General features: G+C 41.1%; 1 protein-coding gene across 3 annotated transcripts in view; it reads left to right on the forward strand.

Moving 5' to 3' along the window:
* The window catches only part of phactr3b (phosphatase and actin regulator 3b), a 74,761-nt gene extending 64,258 nt beyond the window's left edge, over positions 1-10,503 (forward strand). For 2 of the 3 annotated variants that reach the window (XM_074667933.1, XM_074667943.1), the window contains exons 9-13: positions 4,368-4,423; positions 6,187-6,248; positions 6,349-6,489; positions 8,123-8,199; positions 8,649-10,502. In XM_074667933.1, coding sequence (XP_074524034.1) covers positions 4,368-4,423; positions 6,187-6,248; positions 6,349-6,489; positions 8,123-8,199; positions 8,649-8,664 — 352 coding nt within the window. In that variant the 3' untranslated portion in view covers positions 8,665-10,502. Of the gene's footprint in view, positions 1-4,367; positions 4,424-6,186; positions 6,249-6,348; positions 6,490-8,122; positions 8,200-8,648 lie in introns of all 3 variants that reach the window. The other variant, XM_074667924.1, reaches the window with a different exon arrangement.
* Positions 10,504-13,658: the final 3,155 nt, after the last annotated feature.

The raw sequence follows: 13,658 nt of genomic DNA on the forward strand, positions 1-13,658 counted from the left end.
CTCTGACCAAGCAGAGGGGGTGAGCTGTTGTGAAGTGCAAACCGCTGCAGGAGGCAGTGACTAAAGGTCCACTAGGATTGTTGGTAGAAACAGGCTGACTCATTCCTGCTTTTCCGGTTTTTGGATTGTTTTTCTGCTTTTACTTTGTATCAAATCGGCAGCACTTCAGTCTTCTAATGTAAAAGGCATTTTAAGCATGCTTTTGGCTCGTCGGTGTGTGTCTGTTGAGGATGTGATTCACTCTGTGAAGTGAGGCAAATGCCACTGACCTGAAATGTTTGCTGCTGCAGACCACACATCCTTCTATACCTCTGCTCTATTTGGCACATCAGCCCTCCTCAGCCTCCAGTATTTCCATGTCTGTTTCATAAGCCCTGAGTGGCCCCGTTCACAGCTGAAGCCATCACAACACGGGAGGCTTTCATTACGTCTGTGCTGGAGGGGCCGCTCCATTTATCATCATCATTTCAAAACATCACAGCTTTTAAACAACATCCCATCTCTTTACTGACCAAACTCTGAGTGTTTGAGGTCAAATGGGAATAAACGTTTGCATTTTTTCTTTAGGTTTATGAAAGCAGTAAAAAAATGTATTAGTGGCAAATTGCTTTAAAAAATATTTTCTGTTCATCTTCAACACGACTTGAGCAGAGTTTTAAAAGCCATCCTGAAACAAAGACACCCAGAAAAACCTGGTCTTGTGAAGAGTAAAAGCAGGGGACAGTTAGTTCTTCCGGGATCATTTTGTGGATTGGAGATGATAGCAGCTCTTCACGCTGTGAACCCACACTTTAAAGCCACCTGTCTGCCTTAATAATTGGGAAAATTGGGGTTGTCCTGCTCTGAAAAAGACACTCCGTTCCCAGTGAATGTAATGTTCCTTTCTTGGTCAGCACGTCAAGCTCTTGTGCTGGTCAGAACAACATCTGATCCAATTTTCTGCTTGCCTGGTCGGCTGTGCGTTGCCCCTCCTGCTGCTTCATGAATCACAACGCCAAACAGGAAGTGTTGACACAGTGTGGTCCGACCCTGTCCTCATTAGTTTAAAGAGCGTTATTCTTCATTGTATGTCTTTATGTTTCAGGTGGGCCTCATTTGTTGGTTGCACTTGTTAAACCTCTTTATAATGAAATGGTTTATTTAGACTAAATGATCATAACTGGAGCAGTAGTTTTTTTATTACAATCAAGTTGAAGGGGACAGTCTCCTCTGAATGACTTAAGAAGACTTACTGTGTAGGGATGGGCACCAAGTTAGGTACTAATAAAGGCACCCAAAGAATTCTGTCTGTAGTGATAATTCACATAAAATCAAACGTGACTGTGAGGGGGTGGGAAAGTAGGCGATTTTCCTAGTGGACATGATCACAGCATTGCAAGGTTATGTACTGAAGAATAAATACGTTGAATTGAAACCCTTTGAGATTTTGTTATTAAAAAAATTAGGGATGCACAATATTGGATTTTTGCCGATATCCGATATGCCGATATATGGAAACCCCTTTTGGCCGATACGATACTGATACTGATACCGATAATCACAAGTTTGTTTGTTTTTTTCACTGTAAAGAAAGCTAAGTCTATCCTGTACTGGAATTTATATATTACTCTTATTGTGACGGTCTTATTTGTTTAAGAAACACACATAAAACAAGACAAAAAACATTTGATTTTACCATAAATAAGAAATGTATTATTGTTTCAAACTCAACACATTCAGTATTGAAATACAGAAAAATAATTTCTTTAGATCACATGAACTTTAAATGTACAATACATTTTTAAATATAACCGAGTTGCATTTGATTATTTTAGAGCTACTGTAGCAACCTGGTGACAGACACAGAGCTCTGCAGAGCAGATAAATGAAGTGCTACAGTTTATTTAAGGAGCTTATTTTTCAGATAGAAAATAATAATAATCCTAACTAAATAGCACCTTATCGGCTGTGCTTATCGGCAGAAATTTTCATATCTGCAGATACCGATAAACGTGTTTTTATAATATCGTGCATCCCTACACAAAAGTACCAAAAATTGGTACCGTTGAGTATCGATACTGATTGCCAGGTACCAGGCATCGGTACTGTATTCTTTCAAGTGTGAAAGGTACCCATCTCTATAAATGTGAACATAAAAGTTTACTTCAGAAAAATTTGTTTCACAACTTGTGAGAAAAAAAATCATTTTTAGTTCAGTTATTTTTTTTTTATTTTAACCTGTCAATTGAAACATTAGCTAAATTCACCCGAGGTAATAGTTTAACAGTTTTTCTTGTACTGTTTCGGTTAACTGTACGTCTTCTTTTTATCCGGACATGTCTTTTTTGGGGGTGGTAAGGTTAAGTCTGGGGGAATTTTATTAAGTTCCCTAAAATGCCTGGGTTCAGCTCTTGTGGACTTGTCAATATTTATAATAAAGCCCTACTCAGGTCTATTTATATTTTTGCAAAAGAAAAATACGTATTTGAGCAATATGCTACCTCTCTGTTTCATTTGATGTAAGCATGTTGTGAGACATTAATGTTTATGTTATAGAAAAATTCCACTTCAAACAGAAAGGAGTGTTTTGAATAAATGTATGGTTTATGAAGCTACACTGTCGTCTTTGAATATCTTTGGTTAATTTTGTGTATCTCCACAGGGCCAGGTGGGGGTCCTCTCTCGATTTTAACCAATCAATCCATCAATCCTTATTTTATATAGCGCCAAATCATGACAAACGTTATCTGAAACCTCAGTCAGAACCATACACCTGTTAGACAAACATCTGAGGAGACTGATGGGATTAGAGAGAGAAAGAGGAGAAATGATTAATGACAATGATGTGTTTATTCAGGAGGCACCCACAGAAAGTTCCAGGGTATGGTCACCCACTGGTGCTGTCACCTTTTAATTTACTTATAATTCTGCAGGTGTGGCTACTGTTAAAATGAAAAATCTATTCTCACAGGAGTTACACTTTTCCTCTCAAACATAAGCTGCAGCCAAAGACTGTATAATACCAGGACGTCATTTCCGTGACGTCACCCGTATGCTTCTCATACAGAGTTTTGAAGCAGGCACAATAGGACGGGCTTTCAGCTTCCTCACCAACGTCTGTTGGGTGTCCGCCTCTCAATCAGCTGAGCTGTGCCTCTGATTGGATGAACAGTCTTAAAGCTCCTAAACAGCAGAGATAGAAAAAAAAATGTGGTCACTGCTTTGATTGAACATCACAAACGCCAGGCCAACATTTTTGAAGTCTCAATTATTTATTTATTTATTTATTTATTTTTTAATGCATGGCGTGTGTTCGGATCCAGTTTCAACACTGATCATTCATTTCCTGATGAAGCACTTTTGTGTTTGGCATTCCGTGCTGTCCTGACAGCTGCGTGTCACATTTAGTGACAGTGAGTGTGCCGGGGGCAGGGAGGGGAGGGGTGGGGAGGGTGGGGTGAGGATTAATCCGGGAGAGTCATGTGAGGAATCCCAAAATTCAAGTGCTGTGGAATGTGGAGGACTGAAATGCCAGACCACCTTAAAAAGAGCGCAACGGAGGCTTATAGTCAGCAGCAGTGTGTCTGATTTAACTTCATCTGTTATTGAATAAAATATTTACCACTTTAAACGTTTAATGAGCTCCTGACCTTCTGCTACAATGACCGGTTGATTCGTGAGGAAGTGACCTAATTATTGTCCGAATGGAGCAGTTATTCAAACAGAAAGCGATCAGAGGGTTTGGATGGAAACCTGAACTCCTGCGCAGCTTTCCTCGCAGGCTGCCTGCGCGCTGCGCACCGCGCACTGCGCAGCGGCAGGGTTTCTGTTTGCGTGAGCGTGTGTGTGAGTGTATTTGTGTGAGTGGAAGGGAATCTCCTCCTCAGTCCCTCCCCTTCACATTGGTATTATCCATGTGGTAAAAAGGAGGCAGGCGGTGCTCCACACACTCACACACTCAGAGTCAGAGCGCGCAGCATCCCACACACCTCTGCAGGGACTACGACCAACGCTCCTCTCGCTCCAAACTTTCCGTCTGTGGATCGTTGATCCAAGCCGCTTCAGGAGGGAATCTCTCCCGTCTACCTTTCTCAAACTGGCTCTGACGCGTGATCTCAAACGCGCTGTGTGATTTTATTCCTGATGTGGAGCTCGGTGCTGTGCTTAAAAACCAAAACCAACCGCTTTCTGGACTCGAGGTGGGACGCGGTGTTTGCCTTTTGGATGTGCGGGTCTTGGCGCTCTGCGCACCGGCACAAGCACCTGAAGTGCTAGTAGTAGTAGTGAAAGGACTGAGTGGACTGCGTGAAGTGGGTTGAGGGGGAAAGAAGGCTCCGCAGCGTGGGAGTGAAGATGGTCCAGAATGTAATTCTGGTGTTTTTTCGCAGGAGACTGAGCCAGAGACCGGCCGTGGAGGAGCTGGAGAGCCGGAACATCTTAAAGCGTGAGTATGCAGCCAAGACCGGCTCCTTTCCTCCCTTCATCTCTGAGGGGGGCACACTTCAGATACAGCCCCATTCAGAGGGGCTTCTGCTCATGTTACTTCGATAACTGCATCAAAGTTTTTTCAGATATTTACATCCTAATTTAAACATCGTTAACGCCCCTTAATGTATCCACATACTGCCAGTCATTTAATTTGATGTATGTTTTATTTTAGATCAATAATCCAAAGTTAAGTTTCAAGTATTTTATTAAATATTTTTAAAAAGAGAAGATTAAAAGTATTTTTAAAGACATATTTATAAACTCTAAGGATTTTAAAAATAGATTTGTTAATTTCTCTTTTCTAGGACTGGGATGATACACTATTCCCCTGATGTTATTCTTTTAAGATTTTTTGGGTGCCGATCTGATTTAGATGGTGCTTCTTTAATATTTACAAATTTTTTGGTTTTTAATTTGCTTTTTTAACACTAGACCATGTAAAAAGGTTAAGTAATGATGACGTGCACAGACATCAGGAGCCATATTTTTCCACCAAAATGCACAGGGATCTGACTTCTCAACTTTTGTCCAATCCAGCCTATAAAATAACTAACAAAGGATTTAAATTTGAAAAAAAAAACTTTTTAAACAAAAAATCTTGCAACTTTGATACATTGATTGATCCGCCCTTACTGTTATTTGTTCAAAAATGAGTTGTTTCGACTTGATCTGGCTGCCAGGACATTTTTTCTTTTCTAATCTTGAGAAGCTATTTTCAAACAAATCATTAAATCTTTGCGATGCTCTTTGCTGCCCTAATAAATAAAAAAAAAATTCAAATCAAATTTATCGCCTGCTTATTGACACTAACTGGATCCTTGTGGTAGTTTAAAGCAGCTACAGCTGACTGTTAGTCTAGCCCTGGTTCCTTAACATCATTTGCTCCGTTTGGAAGTGAGCCCCACCACGTGTGTGGCAGTAGCACCTCAGACTGTGACACAACTTGTTCTGTCCTGTTGATGAAGATGATCACAGAACAGTTATGAAACAGCCAAATGAAGAGTCACGTCTGGTTAGAGCTGGACGGCGTCTCCGGCCTGAGACGGCCCACCTGTGAGCTCTGAGCAGCTGTCTTTCTGTCGCTGACACCCCCCACGTCCCTTCCCACACTGGAGCATGTGTTTCAGCACGTTCAGCATTCAGAGACAGAACACTCTGAGTTTAGTAACATTAAGATTGTGTTCCTGTTAGTGTCTTACATACAGGGAGTAAACGTGCAGACAGCAGAGTCACTTATAAATGGAAGGACAAAGAGGGGGATGAAATATAAATGAAGTGACGTCCAGTTATCTTTCTGCTCCTTCTAATTCAGATTAACTCTGTGTGTGTCTCTCCTCTTGACACCCTGCACTGAGCTATGAGGATGAAGTCTGACACAGAGTCCTGTGCTCAGCACAGACTGGCTCCTCTTAGGGGTATTGATTGTGAGGAGAGCCTGTCGTATTAGCCCTTTAATTGAAAATCAGCTGTCAGCTCCAGTGAGTCTAACAGTCAGTGTGGACTTACTTAACGTATGATGTAACCAAAACTCATCCCTGAAAAGACTGAACCAACATTTTGGACTAAAATCAGGATGTTTGATTTAGAGCTGGCCTGTCAGTACCAAGCTATGAATTTGTGGGCGGAGCTTCTTTAGTAGTGCTTAAAAAATGGGATTTAGTTCAAAGATCAAACTCACTTTTGCTGATAACTCAACTGTCTCTTTTTTGGTGTCAACAGAAAGAAATGACCAGACAGAACAGGAGGAGAGGAGAGAAATCAAACAGCGGCTGAACAGAAAGGTACGAGACACCTGTGGTTTAAGACGTGTCCTCCTGTTTCACCCACATAACAACCTGATTGGTCAACAGACGCTCACGGTCACTTTTGTTTTTTTTACAGCTGAACCAGAGACCAACGGTGGACGAGCTGCGGGACAGAAAGATCCTCATCCGCTTCAGTGACTACGTGGAAGTGGCCAAAGCTCAGGACTACGACAGGAGAGCCGACAAGCCCTGGACCAGGCTGTCAGCTGCTGACAAGGTAACCACACAGAAGTGTCCACTGGATTTTTGGTAACTCTTGTTTTTATTCAAGGCACAAAAGTACAATTCAGAGGCCATATGCTGGAACTACGGTGCACAGGCATAGGAACCAAAGTAGGTCCTTTTATAGGTACCGACCAAATGCAATCAAAAGTACCAGGTACCAATTCACATAAAGTCAAAAGGTACCATGTTTAGGTAGCTAAACACATCCTTGTGACTGTGAGGGAGTGAAAGAGTGGGTGATTTTCCATGCAGGACGTGAACACAGCATAACAAGTTTATATATTAAGAAATGAATGGGCTAAATTGAAAAACTTCAAAATGTTATTGTTAAAAAAAATTGATATTTATTTCCACATAAACACACAAAAGTACTGAAAATTGGTACCATTCAGTACCCATACCGATTGCCAGGTACCAGGCATCGGTACCATATTGTTTCAAATGTGAAAGGTACCCATCCCCAAAGATGGCTGAGAAGTGCAAACCCAAATGACAGAGTTTGAAACACATTTACAATTTTTTGACAAATTTACATTTTACAAAACAATTTAACAATGAAAAAATAAATAAACTTAATAATAAGCAAAGCTTCTTTTTTTTTTTTTTTTTACCAAGGACAGAACAAATTTACAACATGCAAAAGACTTTTACAGGTCCTAAAAAGTCAGAGTTCTAAGTGGTCAAAGTGACCTAGAAGTAGTTGTACCTGAGGTCAGTCAGCTTGTGTTGAGGAAAGACGTAGAAGCCGCTTTGTCCGATTCAAGAGACCATCCACCAGAAAAGCAAAACCATGGTCTTTGGCTAAAGTTGGTTTCCACTACAGACAAAACATAATGCACTCACCATGAACGTTTCTTAAACTCCTATAAACTCCATAAATCTCACATTGCTTTGTCTTTCCTAAACACAAACTGTCAACCCCTCAGGTACATACATTCAGCATTTAGCACACTCCCGTTCTATCAAAACTCAGATTTTATAAATTCATCTCAACGCTTGTTCAAGTGTTTTGCATCTTGTAAATTTGTTTTGCTAATTAAATCCAGTTTTTTTAATTGTAAAATTGGTTTGTAGAATGTTAATCTGTTCAAGGTTTGTAAAAGTGTTTCAAACTTTGTGCTTTTGCGTTTGCACTTCCCAGCCACCATATGAAACGGATCTTTTTTAGATAAATGAATAAATACCTCGTCCTGTCTCCAGGGCTGGTGAGGGTTGCAGAAACCTTTCAAAAGTTATTGATTCTGTATAACTCTGAGTCTTAAAGCTTTAAACTTAACATTTGCAGTGCATGAACCGCCCCTCACTCTGAAATTCGCAAATGCTCAAGGTCTAAATTTCTAAATTTTAAGATACAGAAGGAATTAAAAACCATATCTGTGTTGAATGGGTTATAAAAGTTTGCACTGATGGGGGTTAAAATAACGTCCCCTGCTTGAAGTCGAGCCCATCGACCTCTCCTTTGATTTCACATCCAGCTAAGCTTACATAATCTGCACCTGAGCAGCAGATGTTGTTCACTCTGTGTACATCCTTATTCAAGCTTTAGCAGCTGAACACCTCCAGTGAGGTATAAAGGGACACACCTGGGCTCACACACTCTGCGTTTGACTCTGTTTCCTCTGCAGGCAGCGATACGTAAGGAGCTGAACGAGTTCAAAAGTACTGAGATGGAAGTTCATTCTTCAAGCAAACATCTGACAAGGTCAGAACCAGATTTCATTGTTTCTGATCTTTTTTTTTCTGCCTTGTTATAACCCTGGTGTGTCTTAACGGGGTCGATGTGACATTGTGTAAGGACTTAGAGTAGCATTATCTCACAGTTCCACATCAATGAGTGCACACCCTGCAGGGCCAGGTTTATATTTAGCAGCGACCAGGCCCCCAGAGACAACAAAGTTGCAACCTATTGCACCAACTCTCCACTATAATGAATGTGTGCACATATTTAGCTTTGGTTTCACTTATGTCATGCCTTTAGCTTAAAAAAAATCCTTGAACACTCTGGATTTTGCTTACGCAGGACCCCGTTTTTGAGAGGTGGTCATTGGCTGCACCGTCCATGGTGCTAATAATAGCCGTCTTGATTGATGACACCCTCATATGTGAATATTTAGCCCACATTCACGCTTTCTCTCCGTCTCCCCTGTGCAGGTTCCACCGGCCTTAGCAAGGTTTCTTCTGTGAAGAGTTGCTGTTATCTGGTTTTGTCAGCGAAGGCTTTGCCTGGAGTCTTCCATCGGCCCGGCCCACAGTCAGTGGGTGTCCCGGTTTTAGTGAACCTTGGAGGCTATGTCTCTAGAAATGGAGCTGCTAGAAGACGAGGACGCATGCAGAAAGCTCCACTACTGCTCAGAGGAACATGACCTGAAACCTCACTTCACCTTGTCGGAGGGGCAGCGGGGAGCAGGGTCCAGTATTTGCCATAGACAAACAAAGACTTCTTTTTGTAAACAGACTCTTTTGAAAGACTTTCTTTTTGACGCCACAGAGGGGAAATGTGCATGTGACCGAGTCGACCAGTCCCACTCCAGTACCAGTAGTCACATCCCCAAACTGTGTCTGAGTCTCACTGATTCAGTTGGTGATGCGTTTCATATCAACAGTGTAAACAGAAACCTTGTCTGTGTAAAAGACAGAGATCCCTTTGTAAGCACTATTTATTGTCTGCACAATACAAGTTTTCAATTTGTAGCAAACCTTGTTTGTCTTCTGTATCGTTTGATTTCTGATCGTTTTTCAAACTTATACTCTGATATTTGCTGCAGTGTGGAAAGATCTGATCACTGTGACCACAGCAATGGACTGACGTTTTTAATATCATGGAATAACAAACGTGTGTGTGTGAAAAATGTGAAGAGAGCATGTTTTTCTTTCAAAGACTAGGATCAGGGTAAAAAGTGACAGACTTCTAATCATATGCGTGTCGTAATCCCTTCAGATTTACCTCTAAATTATTACGCTTCCGCGAAAGAGGAGTCCAGCTCCATCGGATCAAACGGTGATCAGGTAGAGAATGCTGGCAGGGAGTTTTTGCTCCTCATCAAAGTGTGTGTCTTTCAACAAATAAGAACCCAGTGTGTTTTAAAAAAGGCTTTAAAGCCAGGCTCTACAGGAATTTTTGTTACTTGTCAGTAAACACAACATTAAAACTGGGCCCCTCCTCTTTGGCTCAGTGCCAGCAGCAGCGCACACCCACAGCCTACAGCTGTCACTATGTGAACACACCCACTAGCCCAGCAAGCTAACTCGCGTTGCTCTTCGTCCTGTGTTCTCCAAGTTCCTTAAAGCGAGTGAAAGTCAAGCCAAGCTTCACCCTCATTTAGGAAAAAGCTTTATCTGTTTGGCGTTTTGTTTCACTTTGGTTGTGTTTTTCCTACTCCATGCTACATCCACTATCGTAGCTCCGTATCCAGTCTGATTAGCTTCTTCCACTCACTATTATCAACACGCAAAGTCACTTTCACACTAGACACGCTGTGATTAGCTACACCTATTCTCCGCCCAGAAATGTCCCGATACAACCAAAACATCAACACCCAGGCAGAGGAGGGGGTTGAGGCAGACACAGACACACACGTATAGAGGCCCAGAGGAGTTAACTGAGCAGGGTTATTGGAAGTTTGTCTTCTGTATTTCAGGAAAAATTTGCAGACTAAGGAGGTGTAGATGACCAGGTGGTCTGGGTTACAGTCCATGTGGTTCACCTTTGCACAGTGGCCCAGGTTTGAGTCTAGCCTCACTCCCCACTGACTCCCTGTTATCTGCTCTCTCCACTGTCCTCTTCTGTCTGATTAAGGCACAAAAAGCCCAAAACTAAACTTAGAAAATAAATTAAATTAAAAGGCTTTAAGCATATTCCATTTACATCCACTCTTTAAAAGAAACTCACCCGTCTGCTGTCCAATCAGGAGCAGAGCAATTTCCTTAGATCCATTGACTCTGTGTCAGGGTTGCAAAATTTAGGGAATTTCCAGAAATGAACATGAATTTTCTGCATTTACCCGTTCATGTACATGAATAATATCAGACATTTTAATCTGTTAGAAGTAGACATGCATGTAAGCATGTCTGATACAATATTTTTAAACAACACAATAAATGCATTTTGAAGAAACTTTCCTCAACTGAGTCCAACTGTCATAGATGTAGCCATAAATATTTGTCAGAAGCAGACGTGATAAATCCGTATCAGGAAAACTTTTTTTTTTTTCACAAGGCAGGAAAAGTGGGCCATATGAGAGCAATAAAATTAGCAAAGAGTATCAAAAACAGTGTATATACAAAATAAAGCAATGTTTACATAATGAATGTGACAAGATGACTTAAGATAATTCACTTACAAATTAACCAAAACAGATTATGCACATCAGAATCGCATCAGCACTTGGATTGTGTTAAAACAGATACGGCACATTAGGACAGCTGCAGACTGATCGTAATACCTGGACACTGGACTATCGCCATGGTGACACTTATTTAACTGAGACTAATTTTTTATGTCAGATGGTGAAACCAGTGTTTCTCATTAAAAATCTGACATTGTGCAAAAAACAAATAAAAACAAATAAAAACATATAAATATGTATATTGATCCCTCTAATCTAAAATCAATTTAAACCAACTGAGCCATAAATAGAGAGAAAACATTATCAAATTTTGAAACAAAATATATTTTTAGGATATTTCATAACTAATGACTTTTGTTTTTATACCTATTTCATAACTTATAACTTACGTAACCTCTAGAAAGGTGAATTATTCAATACTTGTCATGCTTTTGTGGTTATAATTGGTTAAAACGCTAAAAATGACATCAACAGAAATGCAAACTACACATTTTAACAAAAGTGGAACATGTTTTAACAAGTTTGCACTGCAAAAACTAAAATCTTATAAAGTGTTTTGTCTTCTTTTTAGTAAAAAATGTTTTATGATACTTTATATGAGCCACATTCAACTTATCAGTCCAGGAAATTGGGGTCTGAGTGGCTTGTAGCGAGTAAAAATATCTGCCAGTGGGAAGTGGGTTGGCAAGTTTCTTTAATTTTGAAAAATAAGTTTTAATAGAAGAAACTTTTTGTCATATCCCATAGGCAACTTTTAATTTACTTGTTACAAGCAGTCAACTTGAAATGAGACGATTTTCTAGACTGGTCAGGTAACATGAGCCACATGTGGCTCATGTTAAGTCCAAAAAGACATTTTTAACCGAAATTAAGACAATAACAGGAAGTCAAAAAGTCAAAAATCTTAAAAGGTGGAAAAAAATAAAAAAGAGACCCCGGACATATTTTTCTGTTCCCTCAGCACCCCCAAAAAGAGTCACACTCAGTAATGTAAAAAAAAAAAGTTTCTCCTCAGGCCGGCCTTTCTCATCCAGGTCCTGGACCTCGTTGTCTTCAGTGGCTGCTGTGTCGATGTCACTGCTTCTCATATTTAATGTTGCATTTTTTTTCTTTTCACAAAGCAACAAAAAAGCACAAATGGATAAAAGATTTTAAACAGCCCAATTTTGGAAAAAATAATTTAAACCAACAGCAACGAAAGCCTGAAAATTTCCGGTATTTCCCATGGTAAATTTTTAAGATAGGCCTACTTTCCTGAAATTTGCCAGAATGTTCCGCCCTTTTGCAGCCCTGGCTCTGTGTCTCATTCCTGATCCACAGAGATCAGTCGTTAGGAAATGATCTGTGTCTGGGTGACTGTAACGTGACCGGGATATTAAAACTGAATTCACGTCAGTCTCTTTAAAAAAAGCGTCTTAAGCAGATTTGAGGGAACAAGTTAGTAACATCTATGTGCGGTGTGTTCCGATTGGCTGTGCAGTTTTTAGCTCGCGCTCTGACATCAGCACGCGCGTTATGTGAATCACAGCCTTTGTCCTGGCAACTGTGGGCAAACAGATGGCCGCCCTGGTTTGAAGTCTACTGTACTCCACGACCACTCACCGTGTGGAGTGATGACGTGGGCGGCTTGTCCAGTCCAGAGCGGGCAGAGTACCTGTGGAGCAGCGTGGGAGGAGCAGGGGAAGCTCCCACGAGCGTGAGGGGGAAATCCTGACATAAGGGTGACTCTCAGATGAGCAAAAGGAAACATGCACATGTATGTTCAGCATGTTTGTTAGCCACCTGTTGAGATGATGACTTTCTCCTTTAAAAATAGATGTTACATCATAACAAAGCGCATCATGTTTGGGTTTTTTCAAGAAGAGCTGACTGAGTGTCTGAAGCTGCTATTTTCTGCCTTTAAACAGATTTTCAACAGCAAAATTCAAGATTAATGTCGAAACACTGGGGCCAATCAGTGAAATAACATCAGGAGGGTTGGGGTACTAAAATCTGCAACGTTCTGGTCCATATTGTGTTTTTTTCCTTATCACTAGGACTTACATTCATGCCTCAGTTCCTACATTTCAGTGGCAGACTGTGCATGCACTAAACATCTCTATCGATCATTACGCGGCCTCCCGTCATGGTGGCCTGTTATATAACTACCAGCAACAAGCAGAAGACAACAGCCCCAAATAAAGGCACAGCGCTGCAGGGCAGCATGGATGTATACCCCAACAACACACACAGGCATGACAGCTATGAATATCAAGCTGTGAAGGTTCAGGAGGAGCTCTGTCAGCTGGAGAACAGAGCAGTCAGCTGGACCAGCACCGAGGAAACACTGTGCTCAACTGTTTTCACTGAGCTGCAGGTTAAAGCTTGTTGTTTCACTCTCAGGGTTCATCACATGATGAGTCCACTCAGAGTACAACGCACGTCTCTGAAGAGGTAGACTCTGTTAAACAGATCCATGGTTTTTATAATACAGCTTCTAGTTTGACTCTGAAGAAGGATGTATAGTTATCACAGCGCTGTTTCCAGGAGTCAGGAAGTGGAGTGAGATCATCAAGAAATTCAGAGAGAAACACACACACACACACAACAACAACAACAACAACAACCAAACCACACCAGCTCAGGACTTAGCCGAGTCAAGAAGTGTCAAAGTTTCAAAGAAGACCATCACGAGAGCCCTGATGTCCCAGAAATGGACTGCTGTGGAGGATCCAGGTCAAGAAAAAGTCCAGTTCTACAGCAGAGAGGGACCTAGAGGCCAGCAGACTGAAGGATGCTGAGGACCATCTGGATCTGGATTCTGCAGACTGGGAGC

The sequence above is a fragment of the Halichoeres trimaculatus genome, unplaced genomic scaffold, assembly GCF_033239565.1.
Source record: "Halichoeres trimaculatus isolate MK-OKI-2021-1 unplaced genomic scaffold, fHalTri1.1 fHalTri1_scaffold_1, whole genome shotgun sequence".
Taxonomy (NCBI): domain Eukaryota; kingdom Metazoa; phylum Chordata; class Actinopteri; order Labriformes; family Labridae; genus Halichoeres; species Halichoeres trimaculatus.